This window comes from Pteronotus mesoamericanus, unplaced genomic scaffold (assembly GCF_021234165.1).
Source record: "Pteronotus mesoamericanus isolate MK-2021 breed Mesoamerican mustached bat unplaced genomic scaffold, CSHL_Meso_final scaffold_165, whole genome shotgun sequence".
Classification (NCBI taxonomy): domain Eukaryota; kingdom Metazoa; phylum Chordata; class Mammalia; order Chiroptera; family Mormoopidae; genus Pteronotus; species Pteronotus mesoamericanus.
This window is the reverse complement of record NW_026555307.1, coordinates 2710872-2734326: the sequence shown is the minus strand read 5'-3', so window position 1 is coordinate 2734326 and position 23455 is coordinate 2710872. Positions and strand designations below refer to the sequence as shown.

Sequence of the window (23455 nt, the reverse complement as noted above, 5' to 3'; positions counted from 1 at the left end):
GATAGTGATTGTGAGTGCAGGACCCCACAGACTCCAGCAAGGACAGTCCCAGTAGTAGGACAATGCCATGGGCTCTGTGTGAAACGAAGATTCTGGAAGCCAGAGGGGACACTTCAGTGTCTTCACTGCACAGACAGGTCAATAATTCTCCCAACCTCACACAGCAAGCAAGAGGCAAAGTTGAGCCTAAATCTTCAAGCAGCAGAGCCAACATTCTTAATCAAAATCAATGAAGCAAGAGTCTATCCCCCTGCTTCTGAAATATCAGAATTTCCTGGGGAAGCTAGGGCCCACCCCCAGACATCCTGGGACTATTTTTTTAAAATACAATTTCCAAGGTGACTCTGATGGATGCCCCTGGTTTAAAACAAAATTATACACAATCTTATACTAATAAGAACAGGCACAAATCTGTTCCGTCACTGTTTCCCCCACAGCACTCAATACCTTCTCATCTGTTACACAGTTAGGTTATTATAGTTTAGTTTGTTATGTGGTACAGGGATATTTTCATCTGTTTTGTTCAACTGTACATCATAACCGTTAAGGTGAAAGACCAGTACGCAGTCATGCCTGTGGGTTTAAGACATGAATGAATTCAAGAATGAGCCTCATATCTTGAGTGCAAGCCTCTGGCTGTTGCCTGTAGATTCCCTTAGTCTCATGCTGCTAATCCAAATGCTAAAAAACAGTTAAGAATCACAAGCCAGAACAGAAACCTAAGAATGCAATGCCAGAGGAAGGCCTAGGACGCTAGGGTCCACTGGAATTTCTGAAGATACTAACCTGAGAGTGAACTAAAATCCTGTGATGTTACTACTGGTGTGAGCCCAGCATCTACCCCGAGGCCTGCTTGATATTAGACACAGTGAACATCAACATTAATTTTTTAAACTTCACAGAGTTATGGAGAATAAAGGAATACTAAACACCTGTATGCATGACATGGACCCTGAGAAGGGTCATTCAATGTGAACCCTGAGAAGAAATTTATCTGTTGAAAATGGACTTGCCATGGCCAACTGAGGGCCCAAATTTTATAAACAATGAGAGTCTAGTGGCCATTTCCTGACATGGGCTTCTCACTTACTGTGTACACTAAGACCCTCAGCTTCCTTGCTATGCCCTGTTTGTTTACATTTGAGTCAGCCACTGCAGGGAAACCCTTGCTTTGACTTTCTACCAATGGACTGAGACCTGCCCTATCCAATCAGTACTGTACAATTAGATACCTTATCTACATAAAACAGACCTGAGAGCTTGGACGGGAAATTTCTTTAATAAAAGATGGCCTTCCCCACTTCCACCAGGGAAGAACACAAAGAAAAGGATACTAAGAACCCTGAAGACAGCCCTCACTGGACCATGCTGGCATCATGTCCTCAGACTTCCAGCCTCTAGAATTACTGAATTATCTCCATTTTTCAATAAGGAAGATGGAGCCAAGAAAATCAAAGTCCTTGTAGCAGACTCAAGAATTTAAGAATTCTAAGCCCTACTAGAATTTAAGCCCTCTCTCTCCAGTGAGAAAGCCCTACTGCTTGTGTGGACTAGCCCTGATTCTTACAGCACAGAAGGCTGGTGGGGCACCCACCTTGGAAAGGCTGATGCTTAATGAGCTGGTGTGAGACAGGAGAAACTGTGACAACAGACTGAGTTGGAGTTGCCTTTTTGATGAAGAAGACAGGGAGAAACCACAAAATAAGAGTTGCCTTCAAGAGCTGTCAAGATGACATGGAATGGACAGCATTTACCATAAAGTTCCTACTGATGATGTCTATTTTTCACGTAGATGTCTTATTTTTCTCAATTTCTAATAATTGAGAAACATATAATGTATAGGAACTGTCACATCAATCAAAAACAACAAAACAAATGGCAATGGAAGAGTGGTGAACACACAATGTAATATACAGATGATGTATACAGAATTGTACATCTGAAACCTGTATAATTTTATTAACCAATGTCACCCCAAAAATTCAGCAACAACATAAAAGACAGTCCTTTTTGTCTCAGTGGAACACAATTTAGGTTGCTAATTAACTCAGTGTTTCCTGGGCTGTGGCTCCTTTTGGTTAAGTAAGTGCCTTTTATTCTTTGTCACAGTGTAAAGCTCCTTTTGGTTAAATAAATGCCTTTATTCTTTGTTACAGTGTAAAATTGATTTTTTTTTTTTGTTTATAACTACCTCATTCACAGAAAGCCTAACTTACTAATTTTTTTTTTTATCATTTTACTGATGAAGAAACTGATGCTTAGAAAAGGTAAGACTTTGCCCAAGTTCTCACCATTTACAGGTGATGGAGCCTGGATCTGAAACAAAGTACTTGTCACATTAGCCACTTGCTGGTCAAGAGCAGGAATAACCCTATTTCAATTACTGTTACAACTTACCCTTTCAGTGTTTCAGCAACTTAGTTGTTCTGTTTTTAAATCCACTTTGTATCTTCAGCTTTCAGAGTTGTCATGGCAAACATTTTCCAAGTTGCACTTAGGAAGTAGCCAGCTTCTCATCAGTTTCAAGAAATTGCTTTGTGACCATGTTAGAAGTACTTGTATTATTAATTTAAAACGTCACCTTCTCAGCCCTTTTTGCTCATCAGTCACAAAAAATGGACTATCATTTGAATGTACATTTAGGGGCTTTATTCAAATCTATGCCACAAAAACAAAACAAAACAAAACAAAACCCTACCAGAACAAAAGACTTGGAAAATGTAGAATGTAAACTATTTTTCAAAAGTTTGTGTTTGGCAGTTTTTACTACAAAAGGAAAACTCAAAGCAAGTTGGACAAAGCAGCCCCCTGGTTTGAATCAGAGAGCTTGGAGCCCATACAGTGGTCCAGGGCAGGCGAGAACAGCAGGGGCGGGGGGAACCCAGGACAGGATCAGCCAACACTTAAAGAGGAGGTCAGTATCTGATGTGCAGAGAGCCCAATAAGAAACACATGCAGACCTGGGGCACACAGAGAAGGTGACATCAGGTGGACCAGAGATTGCACCCAAGCGCTCCACTGAAGAAATAGGGGTGTCAGATCTGTGTATGCTTAGAACACTTTGTAGGAACTCTTAACACAGATTCTGCTAAAACCCTATATAGATTTTGGTGACTTCTAATTGGATTCCGAATGTACACACACATGCAGGCACGCGCGCGCACACGCACACACACACACACACACACCCCCATTCCCCGCCCTTACTGAATACTAACACAGACACAGAAAACCCCTTAGAACCAGAACAGTCAAAGAGTTTTAATATTTAGAGCCAGCTCCACCTCTTTGAAAATACCACATTGACTCAGGTGTCAAGCTCAGGGGTGTGGGCCAACATCAATGAACAAACCTGCCATAGAAATGGCTGGAGGTATGGGAGTCATGCCTATATTCTCCATCCCTACCCAAGTTTCAGTGCACTGGGGTTCAACCAAACAAACACTTCTTAAGTTCCCTTGCAGAATGGGCTCCCCTGGGAGAATCAGGCTTGTATGAGCAGCACAATCATTGCTTATTTCCCATTTCCAAAGATCAAGGAAAGCCTCCACAAGCACTGAAAGCATTTAATCCAAGCAAAGAGCTAATCCAGGAATAAGAAATCAACCACCACCAAGTCTGAGGTATAATCAACAGTGACATTTCTGTAGATGTTCACTCAGCAAACATCTAGGGCTACGGGGACATGGGTGTGTTGCATTGACTAATTAAGAATGTCCATAATTATGTTCTTTGCCTAAATCTCACTTCACACATATGGGTGCTAAGAGCACACTCCATTTTAGGAGAAACTAATCATCCAAAAACAAGTTTAAATAACTTAAAATGCCCAAAGGTCAAATCCTCTGAACCCTCCATCACCATAGTGGCTGTAAGTGAGAAACCCACACAAGGCACAGCAGAAATGCCCCGCCCTTGGGAGCTCACATTCTAAGCTATCTGTAGTAACCCAAACCAGGAGCAAACCTTATCTTGAAGGTTTAGGTAAGACTAAAACTTTACATGGTGCTGTATTATTCGCAAATAACTCCCCAACTCATTACCTGCGTGAGGAAGTCAAGTCAGGCGATATTTCAATTCACACAGCGACCTCCAATTTTGTGTTTTGTGGCCAGGTGGAAGGAATTCCATGAAAATATTTGAAAATTATTTGAGGAAGCTTTTGCCTCCCTCCCACCCACAATTAAGCCTCGTTACATGATTATTCTGCAGACTACTGATCCTTCTGCAACTCAAAGTAAGTGTTCATCAAGATGAGTGTGGGAAATCGACATAATATGAATTTTCTAATTTTTGTGAATTATCTCAAAGAAAACCTCTCAATTAACAAAAGCAAGCCAGTAACAATCTCAAGTAATTTCTTCTGCTTTCTACCTATAAGAAAAATATGTTGGACAGATTCTTCTAAAACCCCGTAGATATTTGTTCCCTAAATACCTACTCTGCCCTCTGGCCTTTACAATTATACTCCTGCACACCACACAAGAAGCTGAGTCACATTAAAGTCAGAAATTTTTCAGTTTGGTGTAATGTACTTAAAAAAAACAGAACTGTTTACCAGTCTTAGAGTGTGAACAAGGGCAAAAGGGCGGTGGGGGGGCGAGGGTAGCAATCCTCAGTTAAACAAGAAAGACAGATACTCAGACGTCCTCAAGCCCAAGACAGGCAGATGGGCTGGGGTCCACCATGAGCCCCTGCCCCCTTTTCATAGGGTGGCCCTGCCCTTGAGAGCTCACATTCTAAGGGATGCCACCACAGAGGGCATATGCAGCCCCGGGACAAGTGCTCATGGGTGGGATGTAAACAGGACAGAGATGTGTCTCTCCCAGGCCAGCATTTTAAGAACAGAATGTGTCTTCTCCAATCTTTCCTTTCCCAGACTAAGGCATCAGATGCCTTAGGAGAGGACAGAGCACAGATGGAGGGCACCAGCACCGGAGCTGCACAAGTGGAGGGGCGAGAGCTGTGGGAGGCCCAGAAGCACCCACACTGAGCCATGAGCATGAGCAAGAGGCCAGCTTTGATGGTGTCAATGCCTAAGTATCCAGGATTTTTCACCACACGGTTCATTCAAATGAAAGATTTATTAACATTTGTTTTAAAAGGTGTACTTCTATTACTTGCAGGTTAAAGATTAAAAAGTCATTAACAACCAAAACCCAAAAAATACTGTTAGGCATAAGAATAAATTACCATTAAAAATTTCTTTCCAGTATCTAATGAGATGAGCAAAATGTAGTGTAAAATCAACCTCTCACAAAATAACCAACTGTACCAAAGAAATGGGGACATCCTAATGCAACAAACTTTAAAAATCAGCTGCTTAAGAAATATTGTGGAGCAGGTACTGGAGGGCTCAGGTTCTAACCTCCACCTCATTCCACCCCACAGAAGCCATGCTTGTTGTACATTAACAAATTTCTGTGAATCCAAGCTAATGGTCCTAAATCAGGAGAAGAGCACGCTTCTTAGGAATGCATATTTTTTGTTCTTTCCAAGGAGCTATAGAAACTACTAATAAGAAACTAATGAAAAAGAGAAACCTGAACAATAGGGCTGACCCCCGAGTAGGAACAGCACCCCATCACTGCACAGAAAAGCATGACACCTGCATGTGACATCCACAGGAATACACCCCATGGGAAACACTTGAATGCTCAGAAGACAACTGGTATACAGATCTTGACTCTAATACTATTTTCCAATAAAAGGAGAAATGACTTACTCTAGGACTAGGGCAGCAAACATACAAGATGAGTGAGCCTAGAGTGTCCGATGGTGCCAGAGAGTAAGGAAGTGCTCACACCAAAAATAATCCCACGATGTTGGGGTAGGGAGTGGGGGTGTCAAAAGGCCACAGGAGCCACCTGAAAGTATTCCCAATGACCAAAGTTAGAACAATTTGAGAAACAAAATAAAGTACTGGGTTGGCCAAAAAGTTCATTTTTTCCATTAAGATGGCTCTAGTAGCATTTAGTTTTAAGTTCATTCAAAACAGTTTTGTTAGATTGTATCATGATAGCTGTCATATCAGTGTGCATTTTTTTTAATTATCAAAATTGGTGAATTTTCATGTAGATATTTTAATATTGAAGATGGAAGAAAATAAGCAACACTTTCAGCATATTATGTTCTATTATTGCAAAAAAGGTAAAAACACAACTGAAACAAAAAAAAAATTTGTGTAGTGTATGGAGAAGATGCTGTGACTGACTGAACTGTGTCAAAATTGGTTTGCAAAGTTTTGTGCTAGAGGTGTCTCGCTGGGCAATGCTTCATGGTCAGGCAGACCAGCTGAAGTCAACAGCGATCAAATTAAGACATGAACTGAGAACAATCAACATATACCTTGCTGGAGAAAGCCAACATACTCAAAATATCCAAATCAATAAAGTTACTGATGAAAATGAAAAATGTGCCTTTATTTTACAGAAATAACTAAATGAACTTTTTGGCCAACCCAATAGTACAGATGCTTCTCAACTTATGATGGGATTATATCCTAATAAAACCACTGTAGATTGAAAATCGTTTAGTCGAAAATGCATTTAATACACCTAACCTACTGAACATCATAGCTTAGCCCAGCCTGCCTTAAACGTGCTCAGAACACTCACATTAGCCTGCAGTGGGCAATCATCTAACACAACAAACACACCAGAGTGTATCCATCGTTGACCCTGGTGATTGTGTGGCTGACTGGGACCTACCGCTGCCCAACATCCGAGCACCACACTGAATATCACTAGCCCAGGAAAATACCAGAAGTCAAAATTCTAAGTATGGTTTCTACTGAATATGTATTGCTTTTGCACCATTGTAAAGTCGAAAAATCTTAAGTTGAACCATTGTAAATTGAGGATTATCTGTATTGGTTTTCTAACTCCAAGTATAAAATATTCATTGTAAATGATTGACTAAATTAATAAATGGAGAAGAAAAGACAAATTTCACACAATAGAGTGTGTATAGATGCTGTACCTTCCAGAAGATGTAGCATGACTCCTCAGTTCATGAGTAGGGACTGAGTTTAATGCCATCCTCCCAAAGAGCACAGGCTGAAAGGGGTGGGGGGACAAGCAAATCCAGTGGAAAAACCTGACAAACACTCCTCAGCCTGGTGATCCACATCAACACCAAAAGCAATAGTCATGGTGACAACACACACCCCTGATAAGATGCAATCAGAAAGTCACTTCGACTCTATGGTCTTCCTTCCCAAAACCAACAATCCATATCTAATCTTGAGAAAAGCATGAGACAAATCCCAGCTGAGGGACATTCTATAAAACACCTGAACAGCACTTCTTGAAAAGCCCAAAAAACTATCAAGACATGGCACCTAAATGTCATGTGGTTCTTTTAAGGGATATTATGAAAAATATTATGCTAATGTATTCTAGAAGTTAGGTGAAAAGGGAAAACCTCTTGAGAGATATAAATTAAACAACACTGATTCAACAGGGTCTACATTTATTAAAGTTTTGTACTTGTTAAAGAAATTGAATTCATAACTAAAATTTAAGGACAAATAGCTTTATTGGCTAATCCTATCAAATAGTTAAAGAAGATATAAAACTAAAACTATAGAAACATATTCAGAAAATAGGCAATAAGGGACAACTTCCAGCTCACTTTTTGAGGCTAGCATTAACCTGGTAACAAAACAGATAAAGATAGGTCAAAAAAGAAAACTGCAGATTAATATACCCCATGAACATAAACGCAAAAACTCTTAACAACTCAACCCAAAAAATATATAAAAAGGGTAATACACTATGACAAAGTCAGGTTGATTGTAACAGAAATGCAGAGGAAGTCTAGCATTCAAAATCAATCAGTGTCATTCAGTATAACAGGAGAATCAAGAAGAAAAAGCATAAGATCATCTCAAGCAGATACATTAAAAGCATGTGAAAATTCAATGCCTGTTCATGATAAACTATCACAAAAAATAATAACATAACTTTCATGAAATCAGAAAAAGAAGGGAATTTCTTTGACCTGACAAAGAGCACCTATGAAAAATTAACAACTAACACCACACTTAATGGTGAAAGATGAGATGCTTTCACTCAAAGATTAGATACAGGGCAAAAATATAAAAAAAGAATACACTGAAATAGAGATGCTAGCCAGTGTAGCAAAGTAAGAAAAGATATAGAAATTTGATAGGAAATAAAATTTGTTATTTAAAAACAATGTGACCACAGACATTTTTTAAATCCCTGTAGAAAAACTCCTAAAATAAGTGAATTTAACAATGATACAGGATAATGGTCAGTATAGAAAAACCTACTGTATTTCTATACACTACCAATGAACAACATGACAGTGAAATTCAAAATACAATATCACTTATGATAGCATCTAAAAATACGAAGTACTTAGAGATAAATTTAACAAAATATGTACAAAAGTTGTACACTAAAAACTACATGACATTGCTGACAGAAATTAAAGTCCTATATCAGGGGAGAGGTGTACCATGTTCATGTACCAGAAGACTCCATGATGTTAAAGAGGGCAACTCTCTCCAAATTAATCTACAGATTCAACTCAGTCCCAGTGACAGGGATAGGATTTATTCTAAAACTAGGAGTACAACAAATTATTAGAATATGTACAATCTCTTTACATGTTTGACTATGTTTATTATTTGTTTTATCATACTGTATTTGAGTCATCAGATTATGCTAATGATTCCCCTGACATGTACACGAAATCACAACAAAGTCACCAAAAGTCTGTGGGTATGTGAGGTAGTGTAGACCAGTTGAGAATAGACGTCACATGTATACAAATTTAAATGGGAACATCAAAAATTTTAAATTTGATAAGGAATTAAACAAGTCCTTCATAGCTGAGACCAAACCGTTCCATTACAATTCAAACAACCTTAGACCTCTTTCTACCCAGAAGCCATGAGGGCTCAAAAGAGTCCTTCCATAAATAGCCATCAGCATTTAAAACCAAAGACCCTCTTGGAAGCAAAACAGAGAACCAGCAACTAGCATACTAAAGGGAATTTAAATAATTTCTTGATCAACTATTTCAGTTTTCTTTGGATTGATAATCAGTTTAGAGGGAAAAAAAATTTTGCCCCTCCCTATGTCTTACAACATATATTTCTAAGAAAAATTTTAAAATTAAAAAAATTTTTAAATGTTTAAGTCAGTTTTTTACTTTTAGAGGATTATAAAGAAACCTCTGAAATATATGTTATGTCAATCTCATCTCAATAAAAATAAACCAGCTGTGCATACAAAAAATAAAAATAAGACAGAAATCTATTGGTTTGACAAATAAGAAACAAACATTTTCCTAGTTAGTTAATATGTTCAGTTAATAAACCCAAAACCTCTGGGTTTTGAGCTGCTATCTGACGTATCAAATAGTCTGTTTCTACAAGATCCTAGAGGACAAGCAGCTATCCTATCCCATGATCCATGATCCACCGCCACACGTGCAATTATGCTGGCAGTCCAGAGCAGTCATCAGCAAGGACAGCACCTCACATCAGGCCAACACCAGGCTCAGCTGTGTCCTACTTACTATGTCCTACTACTATGCTTTCTTCAAATGGCTCTCTGTTGACACTCAAAAAAGTGCAAAAAAGGGGTTTTTACACTGATTTACAGTATAAATGTCCCTGTCCATACACTTGATCCTGGTAGTCCAAGCGGGGCATTTAAAGGATGAGCCTAGCCTACTCTACACGGACTTTCCCAGTATCAACACAAAACAGCTTTCAAGTTAAAACCTCAAGTCGGTGTTCGCAGCCGCCGTCGCTCTCTAACACCAGCGCCTCCTCCAGCTCGCCGAGCTCCAGCCGAAGAAGAAGGCGGGTAAGTAAAGAGGTCTCTGTACCATGGCTCGTACAAAGCAGACTGCCCGCAAATCAACCGGTGGTAAAGCACCGAGGAAGCAACTGGCTACCAAAGCGTGCAAGAGTGCGCCCTCTACTGGAGGGGTGAAGAAACCTCATCGTTACAGGCCTGGTACTGTGGCACTTCGTGAAATTAGACGTTATCAGAAGTCCACTGAACTCCTGATTCGCAAACTTCCCTTCCAGCGTCTGGTGCGAGAAATTGCTCAGGACTTCAAAACAGACCTGCGCTTCCAGAGTGCAGGTATTGGTGCTTTGCAGGAGGCAAGTGAAGCCTATCTGGTTGGCCTTTTTGAAGACACCAACCTGTGTGCTATCCATGCCAAACGTGTAACAATTATGCCAAAAGACATCCAGCTAGCACGCCGCATACGTGGAGACCGTGCTTAAGAATCCACTATGATGGGAAACATTTCATTCTTTAAAAAAAAAAAAAAAAATTCTTCCTGTTATTGGTAGTTCTGAACGTTAGATATTTTTTTTCCATGGGGTCAAAAGGTACCTAAGTATATGATTGCAAGTGGAAAATAGGGGACAGAAATCAGGTATTGGCAGTTTTTCCATTTTCATTTGTGTGTGAATTTTTTTAATATAAATGCGGGAACATAAAGCATTAATGCAAGTCAAGATGTTTCAGTGAACAAGTTTCAAGCAGTTCAACTTTATAACAATATAAATAAACCTGTTAAATTTTTCTGGGGGAAAAAAAAAACAAAAAAAACCCAAAAACCTCAAGTCGCTACTCCTGGAATTACAATAAGCAAAATCCAAATTATCGGCACATTTGCAAGGAAGAAAAAAAAGCACCTACCTAAACGAATTCAAATCCATTTTTCTATTTCCCAAGTAGAACACCATTGTTGGGTGAGACCCACCCAAATAACCTCACATTTTTACTGCAGTGATTAAGCTTTGGCACCAAAGAAAAAGATTTTCTTTCTTTCTTGAATTTATTTAAAGAATCTCATTCAGGTGTGGAATCTGAAAATCAGGACCCAAAATTCCAGTTGAGGTTGGCAGCAGTCCACTGCATTCTGTGCTCCAGGGATTAAAGAGAATAACTCTCGGAGCTGATAGCGCACAGTCTATTCCAGGCCAGTTTTAATTAGAAATAACCAACTTCTAATTAAATCCAGGTGAGTGGATTTTGGTATGCAGAGAGAGATTCAAAGGCGGACCCCACAGCTGAGAGGCTGCACCAGCCCCTTGCAGGTGGGGCTGGCTCTGGGCCATGTGCAGCTTCTCCAAAGGGAAGGGAGAACAGTATTACAGCAAACAGCTTGTCATCCACTATCCAGAGGCCTCATTATAATGGAAAAGACCTTTACGGTGTATTTAGGCTGTGAGATTACACTCAGAACTCCCAACAAATCATTCACAAGAATTTCAAGTGAGCCTAAGGAAACTTTAGTAATTTTTAAAAGCATACTATTTGGATATAAAATAATCTACAACTTATATAGTTCTAATCTTTATTTTAAATATCTGAGGCCCAAAATAAATAATTTGTAATAGAAGTACCTTATGACTCAGAATGTTAACCTATTTTTAATTGTTTTGGGAGATTTTTCCTTTCTAAATTCCACTACCTACACTTAAAACATACAATCCTCATTTATTTATATGTGTTTACAAGTTAGCAACTTTCTAACTTAAATATACATTTTTTTCATTGATATACTGGGATTAAATTCTTATCCTTTAATTCCTCCAAAAATTTCTTATTAACAGCTTTCAATAGTTGGCAATTTTTTTTTCTCATTTTCAGAACTTACCCAAAGAGAAATGCAAGATTTAGGATCTTCTCTAAAAATCATTCACATCCATCCTATTTAAAACTATGCCTATGAGAAAATGGGGGAATATTTTTTCCTTCTAATGATTAATCTTACACTAACTTTTAGTAATAATAGTTGTATTAATAATACTGATAAACTTTGTTCCAATATACAATAAGTGTATCTATAATAGGTTGATTTTATCTCAACATTTACAATTCTTTAAAACCAGAAAACCTGACTAGATTGTACATCTGAATCAGTATTAGCAAACTCAACTTTACCACACAGAGAAAACCATCGCAAGTCTTTAAATGATAAAATCTTTCCCCCTGCGGAGGGAAACACGGTGACATTTCTGACCAGGAAAGCTGCTCATGGCCCTTCCCACTAGCCCTGTGACCACTGTAATGCTCAAGAAAGCCAGAGAGACGGTGGCTCCCTGCAGCCTGGAAATGGGTTACCAAGAGAGCAGCTCTGCTGTCAAACAACTCAAAACCCAAAGGTATGTGGCACACCAAACAGGAGGGACAATTTCAGCCGGTTGGTGCCAACCTCTCTCCCGCACACCTATATGAGGGAGTATGGGCAGTTTTGTCATGAGAACAGTAAGAGAAACTAATGGGCCCAGAGCTAGCCTAAATCACCTTTTTCTGGTCTCTTTAAAGCTGATGAAACTGGAAACTGGAAATCAACACAACTATATGACTTGGCCCAGGACATCGCAGCAGTTTCAACACCAGGATAATTGTGATGGGGCAGAGGCCTGTTCTCCCAATACACCCATCCTGACACAGAAGGAACCCCAAAACAAGTCACCCTGGAGGTCCACACCACAGCTGCAATAGTTCTTCAGTCCCTGTGCACTCACCCTCGACCACCTGACCCTGGTGGAACCATCACAAATAACTGAAGGTGGAATACCAATGGACAGATTCTGTCAACACTTTCCCTCGCCCATCTCATGGGAGAGGTAATCATGATTACCTCTTCCAAACACAGGTAAAGAAGTGATACCCAGCCAAGGAAGACCATCCTTAGGATATGCAAACTTCTCAGTAATGCGCAGGAAGCATGTCATTCATTCTTTTCTTATCCCTTAGAACAACGGAGGTGCTGGGATAGCGAGGGGGTATTGAAATCCAATGGGACTTATCTGGTTATCAGAATTAAGGGATTCCACTGAGATTTAATGGACACAGACCAAGAAGATTAAGACATCCTACATGCATAAAATAGCCTCAACTAACCAAAAAATCTTCCTGCACAAAGTTCGTATGTCCCAGATATTCATGTTAGTAAAAAATATGCTTCTAACTCTCTGACCCCAGAATCTTACTCCACTCTACATTTATACACAAAATATTTTTAGATAGTTGTAAAACTTGAATTTTCCAGGAATTCAACTATTGTTCAAGTCTAGAAAAAAACTGTACTTTGCTTTATTTGAAATTTCAGCAAAATTGCTCATGATTTTATAATATTCCATCCCCAATTAATATGAGCCACCCAACCAGGACTCAACATGGGAGGTTTTAGAATTTGGCCTATTACTATCTCCTTATGTATCTAATCCAACCATTTATATACTGAAATACATGTTATTTTATTAGGCACTATTATCCTTCTGTTTCTCCTTCCATTACACTGAAGGTATTTTATTCATATTTTAACTATAAATTATATTTTCTAAACATAGTATTTTAGAATAAGAGGGCAATACAAAAAAATTATTCTTAAAAAAAAAAAAAAAGCATTGGGTCGGACAGATTTGAGGCTCACTGCCTGCACAGAGGTCACACGCAACAAATGCTTGCCAGGAGTAAACACACAGGTGATCTGTTAGGACAAAACATAAACCAGGGCAAAGGGCCCATCTCACAGCAACATCATGGACTGCCCCAAGTTCCCCTTGGGGGAAGGAGATCCCCAGAGACCTTGACTCCCAGCTGGAGATCAGATTTAAGGGCATGCAGTGTTTCAAACACACCAGGATACTTTTGAGAGTTAAAGGTGGCGCTATGAATTAAGTCATCCATAGCTGTCCCAGGCAAAACAGGAAAGGTGACGACTACCTCGAAACTAAGGCATGTTTATGAGCATCCCAACCAGGAGCTCCTCAATCTCACATCCCCCTGAAAAGTACACAAAGCCCCTAATGCTGCTCCTGTTTCCGATACACACAGACAGGACCCCGCTGATCCTGGCAGCAAGGCCAGCGGCTGTCCTTGTCTCACTGTGGCTCCCACTTCTCTGCATCTACCAGGATGCCACCCGCCCCCTCCCCCCAGCATCCCACTGCCCTCACTCCTCACACACAGGGCAGGAAGCAGCAGTCGATCCAGAGAACCACAAGAGAAGGGCCCTCAGTTAAAACGCTTCAAGCTCTTGTCAAGTACAAGGACAAATTTTCCCACCAGTAAAAGTATGGCTTCTTTGTAGCCAGCTGTGGGAAAGCATAAAAATGCCAACAGGATAAATGGAACTGCTGCCCAGAGCCTGAGCTTTAGCTTGTCTCGGGAGCTCAAGTAGGTGATGATGCTGTGAACTAACGAATACATAAACAGGTCAAAGATTTTGAGACATCTTTCCACTGTAACCAAATTCTTCATAAAGTTTCAATTCAAACAGCACATACACTATTACACATCCCTCTAAGATAAGACTCTATATATTTTTTTTAATCAGCACAATAAAAACTACAGATGTGAATGGAAAGTCTGATATACTCAAGTAAAATTTATAACTACTACTATGGAGAAAAAGTATCTAAGGATAGGACAGATATAAAAAGAAGGAAGGAAGGAAGGAAGGAAGGAAGGAAGGAAGGAAGGAAGGAAGGCAGGCAGGCAGGCAGGCAGGCACATCTTCAAAGATCTGATGGGTTAATTCCGAAGAAAAGATGAGCCAGTCTGGTTTATGTCAGAACGAAAACATGAGAATGACTCCAAGCTGGTCCAGCAGCGTGTCACGTGTTTAGTTTGGGCCTAAGTGAAAGAGGTGCCATGAAACTGCTGAGGCAGATGCCCTCATGTGCGGTACAACTTGGGTAAATGAACTGGGGAGCCTGGGTGACGTGGTAACCACGGCCCACTGGTCTGCTCTTACCATCGCACTTTGTTGCACGTCTGCGTCGCACCAAGAGGGGAGCCTGCCACCATGGGGACTTGGATGGGACTGTGCTGCTTGTTTGTGACCAGATCCAGCTTTTCTTCTAATGATTTACAAGTAGCCTCGAGAGCTTGCAGCTTGGCTTCAATGCTATCCAATCGTAAGCATATTGTCTGGTTAATGGAATACAGGAATGACTGGAAGTGAAAAAAAGAAAAACTTCAGAAAGGATATCTTGAACTTTAAGGAGACAGTTGCAAGGAACACCAACTGGCTATTTCCTAATTTGAATTGTGTCTACTCCAATAAGAACAATCCCTGCACCTTGGCTCTCTAGTTTTAAGCCAGAAATATTTGCGTAAACAAGTTCAACCTCATGTGTTTAAAATGTGACTACTTAAATCAGGCTTTTATTTCTATGTGTAGTTTTGATCCTTAGTAATGCTTAAGTCCATATAATAAAAATGTATAGACTTTAGGATGTTCTTCTCTTAATCAGTAAGTTTATACATAAAGCTAGCCATATCTTTCAACTATAAATACATATTTACTTTCAACAGCAAAACAGCATGGAAACCATTGGTGTGGCATCTTCACAGTATCCCCACGGTCCTGATGTTGAAATTTGGTAAAAAGGTTATGAACAGCACATCTGCCACCTAGTGGTTGACATGAAGAGCTGCCTCACACTTGATTATTATTTCTAACCCAAGTCCCAATTACTAACTCCCATTGATTCCAATAAGCAGGGACATGCATGACTCTGGACCCAAGAAACAGATCAAATACACACACCAGCCAGGAAAGCTCTTCACTTCCCACAACTACCATTCCTGCCATGAGTCAACAAGAATACAGATAGAAGCATGTTTTCAGGTCAGACTTCCACTGTGCAGCAAATACCCTAAGCTTGTCTCACCAGCTGGGAAAAGGATTCAGAGTGCTAGTTAGGAGCAAGTTCATAAAGCATCCAATAGCTCAGCTTAGTAGAAAGGCTAGCCTGAGAATCAACAGCTGAAAATAATAAACCTCCTTTTCTTCATCTTTTCTTCTGCTTGTCTGCCCCAAGTAAAAAGCTGGCCTCCGACTGACTGACAGGACGTGCCATCTAAGTGCTGCTAACCTACAGCATTAGTTAGGTCTGGTAGGCTCTCCTCATCTGAAGCAAAAGAGCAAAGTTAGAGCTATATCACATCATGCAGCTGGCATCAAGGCCTAGAAGAGGAAAAAATGCTTACTCTTAACAGTGCGTTTCAACAGCCTGGGTTTAACTGTTGAAGTAGTTCAATGCAATAGTCTAATTGCCTGGTAGATATGGCAGTTAGGGGCAGCAATGCGGGAAACAAACCTGCACACTGTTCCAAACTCTCTTTGTCTCAAGCAATCACACCCCCAATGAGACTCATCATGAGTGCTAACATACAAAGCAAGGGGCTAAGTAAACTCCATGACCTCCGCTGACTGCCTTTAGGAGAACAGGACATTAAAGCAAGCGTGTGACAGGAGGCCAGGCAGAGACGCACACAATGCAGACATTCTGTGACCCGTGATCTACAAAGAGGTAACGTCCATGGTTTATCCCAATGTGAGTCACCATTAGAACCACTCACTGGTGCTGATTTCATGAGATAAAATCACTTCTAATTCTGCGACTCTTTATATTTCAAGACGTCAAACATTTGGCTCCTGAATTCTTGAAATACAGTAAAACTGTATTATTTTAATGTTACATTTTAAATAACTCTGCCTGGAGTTTGGGCAAAATGCACTGTTATGTACTAATAAAACAATTATCAAACAAATTAATAACACAAAGAAGAGCAGAGAATAAGCCTTTTATATAAAAGTGATATTAATTAAGCAGTTGCATCTATTCATTGAAGAGTTCTTGGCAATTTGGTAAGCAAACTTGTTCAAACAGTATATACATGTAGCAGTACTCAAACAACAGCCCAAAGTCTAATTTATTGATAGCGGGACTAGGACTGAGGCTGGGCCACTTCCATTTTTTACCTCATACATTTCTGTATTGTTTATGCTTAAAATAAATGTCTCTCTGGTGGTAAAATTGTACATGCATTTTATTTTAAAATATGATAGTTTGGTGTCACTAATGCAGCCGTTTTCTATCCATTAGTCTGAAACAGAAATTTAACTGTGAATATACTTTTAAATGACCTACATGTTTAAGCTTACACTGCTTCTCCTCGTTAATGAAATTAAGTTTTGACGGACATGTATGTTTCTAAACAGACACCCCATATAAATAGAAGGATTACATGAAAAGTTACTAGAGTTTTCTTCTCTTTTTTTTGTTTTTCTCCTCTACTTCCTATACTATGGTTTTCATTTGCATTGCCTTCTTAAACTTTTAATATGTGCTGATATTTATCTTCATGATTCTATAAATACTAAAACAAAAGAGTAAACCCAAAAATCCAAAATCGCTGACTGATTGACTCAGTGGTTTCCAAGATCGTACTAGTAAATTTTAAAAGTTAGGTGACTCAAATGGTAGTACAGAAGTACTTCAGCACTAGTGGAAAATATTAGGTATACAAATTGTTCTCTTTCCTTACATCCACAATAGGTCTATGGTTCTACAGGAAAATGCCTCATCTGGCAGCAATCTCAACCTAAATAATGTTGATTCTTCATAATCCATAAGGGAGAAAAATGGCTTTATGTGCTATGTACGGGGTTGAACAGTAACTCCCAAAAACAATACGTCTACATCCTAACCCCCAGAATTTATAAATGTGGTCTTATTTGGAAAAGGGTCTCTGTTGTTGTAATTAAGTCAACGATTTAGAGGTGAGATCTTCATGGGTTAGGGTTACCCCTAAAGTCAATAGCAATGTCATTATAAGAGAAGAGAAAAGGCCCCATCTGGTGTGGCTCAGCTTAGTTGGAGCACCATCTCGTAAACCAAAAGGTCATGAGCTCAGTTCCTGGGCAGGACACACATCTACATTGCATGTTACTCCCTGGTCAGGGCATGTACGAGAGGCAACCAGTTGATGTTTCTCTCTCACATCAGTGTTCCCCTTTCACATCTCTCTCTCCCTCCCTTCCCCTCTCTCTAAAATCATTTAGCAAGTCCTCAGGTGAGGATGAAAACAAGAGAGAGAGAAAGGAAAGGGAAACAGACACTGACACATAGGAAGAAGGCCATGTGAGGATGGAGGCAGAGACTGGAGTGATGTGGCTACAAGCCAAGAAACATCTGGAGCCACTAAATGCCGGAAGAGGCAGGAAAGATCCTCCCCTAGAGCCTCTGGAGAATGCACTGCCCTGCCCATACCTTGAGCTCAGAGTTCTGGTCGCCAAAGCTGTGAGAGGATAAATTTCTGTTGTTTTAGGCTCCCCAGTTTTTGACAATTTGTTATGGCAGCCCTAGGGAACTAAGATATTGATCATAAAATATATTAGTATTTTTACCTTTATAGAGGGGTCCTGGCAATTGATCTCTAATCGCTGGCGTTTCAAAGCTGGTTCATCTTCATCTGTCACTACATGATTCTCCAGTACAACTGAAAACCAAAGGCATAGACAAAAGACTTAAACTTTAATATGAAAAGTTTTACAGACTGTTTTAATATTAAGATAGTAAACCATTCTGGAACCTTCAGGTTAAATGGGAAATGGTACAGACTGTTTTATGTTTACTTTTTTATAGCTTTAACTCAAAATTCTCAGACAGAAAATAGGTTTTCTCTTTAATCTCAAGAAAAACTGAGATACTGGATAATTTCCCTAATGTGCCACTAAGTTGATTCTAACACCAAAACTACATGTTTATCATTCAATGTTATATTAAACTTCCCTGTTTGAATTTCAGTATAATAAAACAGAATGAATAATAATATTTTCACACTTTAAAGTCTTGTCTGTTGCCTACCTTATTTCAAATTCAAAGCCTTCCTGGTTATTACATTTTCTTAAGTGATGAGCATCAAAAGAGTCCCAAACTTAACACAGTAAGTCACACAGAAAGCTATTCCACAGCGCTGCTGAAATCAATGTCTCCCAATCAGCAATTTTCAGCTGATCTTCATGGCTTCCCCACAGATAAGCAACTGCCTTCCTTTCATCTAAAATTAGCTACAAAACAATATTAAAGATAGCCACAAAATCAAAGACCAGAACTGTCCACAATCACATCATTTCTGCAAACCATGTTTCTGTTCCTGATTGCTTGCCCTAGACCTAGTCAATCACTAAACATTTACATATTAGCAATGACAGATAGAATTTCATATTCAACATTTTTTATTTAACATGATGCCAGAAGTACTTTTCCATTTTGCTACAGTATTTTTTCCTTCTCATCTCCTTGCCTGAAATCACCAATGTTAACTGACTGTTGTATTTTCCTCACCTCTTTACAAGTTCACATATAGACACAAATATATTATATATACCAGGGGTCCGTGGCTATCTTCTATCAATACATCTATCTGCATCTTTTGTCTTCACTTAGCAATGTAATGTGGACAGTCCTCCCAGTAAATAGTTTTAACTCATTTTTTAACAGTAATATTGGTTTGTGAATCTATTTTACAGAAATGAGTGTCAGCATATGACAATATATAAATATACATAGAGAATATGCATATTATAATATTGCATATATATACATGTGCACACAGAAGTGCACTCATTGTAGCACTTGTGGGAGAGTGTCCACCTGTGGAGAATAAAGCAGGGCATATGCACACTTTGGCATATCATCAGTCCTCTTTTCAAATGCGCCCCACACTACAACTGAGCAGGATAAACTTGCTGTAGACAGACGATGCCTGCCTCACTTGGACGGTGTTGTCTGACCACGTCCCAGCTTTTCCCCCTCCAATCCTCCCTATACCCACAACTGCCTATCCACGTCCACTCAAGGAAATCTATCCGTCTTCTTCCATCCAGGCCCACACAGATGCTGGAATTAATGCCTGCTCATGCTGCGACACCAGCAGTGGCACAGTGACTACTCCCAAACACAGAGGCCCTCCAGTCCCTCACACAAGGCTGTCCACAGACGTGGACACAGCTCATCCTGCCAGTATTCAATTTTTCATCTGCTAAGGGAAAGTTGGGGGCAGGCACAGGGGAAGCCAAGTACAGAGGTCACTGTGGCCCACCCAGGACCCATCTCAATCAAAGCACCTTCACTTCAACAGGCTGTATATGTTGAGGTTCCAAATAACATCTCGATTTTTAAAAAAATGTCAATGCCTTTAAACCTGCTGGTATGAGATAATTCATCTCAAAACTCTTAAGTATAGAGATACTGCAGAGGCCTATTGACTCTGACACAAACTTTTCATGGCTCCTCATTAAGAGCAGTAAAATGTTCTCCCGGAGGTAATCACCGAAAGCTCCCCTGCAGAACCAGCCAAGAACCAACAATAACAAGGGGCAGCCTGCCTACCTAAGATCTTTGCATCAGACACCGTGGATCCCAGGTGCAGAAAATGCCCTACCCACCTCCACAGAAATAGGTGGGAATGAATGTTACTTAGTTAAGTAAAAAAGGGAGAAATCCATGCCTACAAGTGTTTGTGGTTAGCAAAACACAGGTTCTCCGAACTTTAGTCACAGCCTATTTACCTCCATAGGAAACTGGTAATTATACCGGTAGCCTTGGCAATCATTATTCTATCCTTTTAATTTGCTGAATAGAAAGCCCTATGTGCAAGGCTCTCTGAGGCCTTCCTAAGCAGAAAGCCTGCAATTTCCGACCCAAAAGAACTCTCAGCACACCTGGCAAATACCATAGTGCATTACACATTTTTGCACCAGAGAATTTAAGTGATTTGTCCAGGACCACAGAGCTGGTCCCTGTAACTACAAAAAAGAAGATTCCATTCCCCCTGACAGCATGAAGCACCTCAAGCTGGAAGCAAAGGGCAGTGAAGCAGATGCGTAAAAGGAGACATGCCCGTGGTAGATGACAGAGGCACAGGTACCAGGGTTTAGCAATAATTTCCCATGGGCTGCAGGAAGTTTCTTTTCTTCTTTGTCCTTTGCTGCATTACTTTTTATAATTTTGTGTGCATTACTTTTAAATTAGACTAAAGAACTCAACATTCATATTAAAGCCATCACAATTAACTGGAATGATAGGTCTGATGAAAGTTACATGCAGATAGGTAAAGTAAGCACAGCTCTATGGTGAGTACATGCAAAACCAGAATGTAAACAATTTTGTTTTAAATGGAAATCAGAACAAACTGGAAGGATGCACATGTAACAACTTAAAAGCAGTTCTATTGGTAGGATTATGGGAAATTTTGTTTCTTCTACTTGCTTAACTATATTTTTAAATTTTACAAAGGTCATATTTTAAAGATGAGGGAAAAATAATCTCAATTCTAAACCCAGTCTGAATGCAAATGTGTGTGAAGCACCATGGTATTTGCCAGGTGTGCTGAGAGTTCTTTTAGGTCAAAAATTGAAGGCTCTCTGCTTACAAAGGCCTCAGAGGACCCTGTACACACATTTTCATTAAACAGTCAATAAACTACAGTCTCCAGTTATTTAAGGAACAGATGAAACAAAACAACATTAAAAATGACTTCTCTAAGCCTTCTTTGGACTATAATCTACAGAGAGGGAATTTATGTAGGAAGTTAGCTATCAGAGTTTTAATAGTTCTAGCCCTGACCAGCGTGGCTCAATTGGTTGAGCATTGGCCTGCAAAGCAAATAGTCACAGGTTTGATTCCTGGTCAGGGCACATGCCTGGATTGTAGGCTGCTTCCCCTGTTGGGGCACATATGAGAAGCAAACAAATGATGTCTGTCTGTCTCTCTCTCTCTCCGCCCCCCCACCCCCGGCCGCTTCCCTCCCTCCCTTCCCCTTCTCCAAAAATAAATACATTGTTAAAAAATTTAAAGAAAGGAAAGAGTTTAATAGTTTAATTGAAACATTCTAAAAATGTTTCAATTTTATGTAACTAGAACATTTTTCTTTTATAACATTACAGTGTGTGCTTTCTAAAGAAATTGTTCGCCTCCCAAAATATAAAGATATTTTTTAATTGCTATATACAATGATAGTGCTACTTATCTCTTAATTTTAATGGTATCTAAGGTATGGTGCTAATAAAGTCAAACTACAAGTTCTAGCTCTAAACAAGCTGGTTAGTTTTTACAGAGAAAATTGTAGTTTAATATCCCCAGTTTTGTTCAGTGATCTGATAAGGCTCTTGATTATGCCAGTTTAACGGGGGATAATGCTTCTTATTAAAAAAATCAGAAGAAGCTTTTGGATCTCTGAACAGCACTATGGCAGTGGGCAAGAATAAGCACCTTATGAAAGGTGGCAAGAAGGGAGCTAAGAAGAAAGTGGTTGATCCATTTTCTAAAAAAAGACTGGTATGATGTGAAAGCACCAACTGGGTTCAGTATAAGAAATGCTGGAGATACACTTGTTATGAGAACTCAAAGGAACCAAAATCACATCTGATGGTCTCAAGAGTTGTTTTCTGGGGTTTTATTTTTAATCCTCATCTGAGGGCATGTTCATTGATTTTAGAGAAAGGGCAAGGGAGGGAGAGAGGAAGAGAAACATGGATGTGAGAGGGAAACAAAGATCAGTTGCCTCTCATACACGCCCACCGAGAACCAACCCTACAACCCAAGCATGTGCCCTGGCCAGGAATTGAACCTGCAATCTTTCAGTTTACAGGACAACACTCCTGTAACCAAGTAAGCCGCACCACACCAGCCAGGGCAAGAGTTGTGTTTTTTTTTTTTAAGTGAGCCTAGCTGATTTGTAGAATGATAAAGTTGCATTTAGAAAAATTCAAGCTAATTACTGAGGATGTTCTGGGCAAAAACTGCCTAATTTCCATGGCATGGATCTTACCCAAGACAAAATGTGCTCTATTGTCAAAAAATGGTAGACCATGATTGAAGCTCATCTTGATGTCAAAACTACCAATCATTATTTGCTTCATCTATTCTGTGCTGGTTTTACTAAAAAATGCATCAGATTCGGGAGACCTCCTGTGCTCAGCATCAACAGGTCTGCCAAATCCAAAAGAAGATGATGGAAATCATGTCTTGAGAAGCGTAAATTACTTGAAAGAAGTGGTCAATAAATTAATTCCAGATAGCATTGGAAAAGACATAGAAAAGGCTTGCAAATATCTGTCTGCTCCATGATGTCTAGAAAAGTCAAAACAGCGAAGAAGCCCAAGTATGAATTGGGAAAACTCATGGAACCTCATGGTGAAGGTAGTACTTCTGGAAAAGCTACCAGGGATGAGACAGGTGCTAAAGTTGAACAAGCTGATGGATATGAGCCCCACGTCCAAGAAGAATCTGTTTAAAATACAGACTTTTAATGGTGACAAATTTTTTTAAAATCACATTTGTGGGAAAAAAAAATTAGAAACAAAATAAGGGACAAACTAACTAAGGATAGTAGTCCTGAATGTCTTCATTTCTTTATGACTGCTCATTTAATTCCAAAATTATATTACCCTCCCCTTTAGTAAAATACCTAATTTCCAAGTGAAGGGGTTTTTTTTTTCAATTAACATAGCAAATAGAGCATATAAGATAAACATTATGCTTTCTTATAAAATTTCTGAAAATTCTCCTTTCTATGGGAAAAATAATTCAGCATGTCAATTCTACTATTCTAGAAAGAAAAAAGGGACAAAAGACACT

The 23455-nt window shown here is 39.5% G+C and overlaps 2 protein-coding genes across 4 annotated transcripts in view; one reads left to right on the top strand and one right to left on the bottom strand.

Annotated features, from left to right (window-relative positions):
• BANP (BTG3 associated nuclear protein) overlaps positions 1–23455 on the bottom strand; it is a 117960-nt gene that overhangs the window by 68474 nt on the left and 26031 nt on the right. For all 3 annotated transcript variants that reach the window (XM_054588941.1, XM_054588943.1, XM_054588942.1), the window contains exons 3-4: positions 18220–18311; positions 14776–14975 (exon numbers count right to left, since the gene is read on the bottom strand). In XM_054588941.1, the coding sequence (XP_054444916.1) occupies positions 14776–14975; positions 18220–18311 (292 nt within the window). The remainder of the gene's footprint in view (positions 1–14775; positions 14976–18219; positions 18312–23455) is intronic.
• Positions 9872–10582, top strand: LOC129083143 (histone H3.3A-like). The gene has a single exon (XM_054588944.1). The coding sequence runs from the start codon at positions 9872–9874 to the stop codon at positions 10277–10279; it is 408 nt and encodes a 135-aa protein (XP_054444919.1). The 3' UTR covers positions 10280–10582.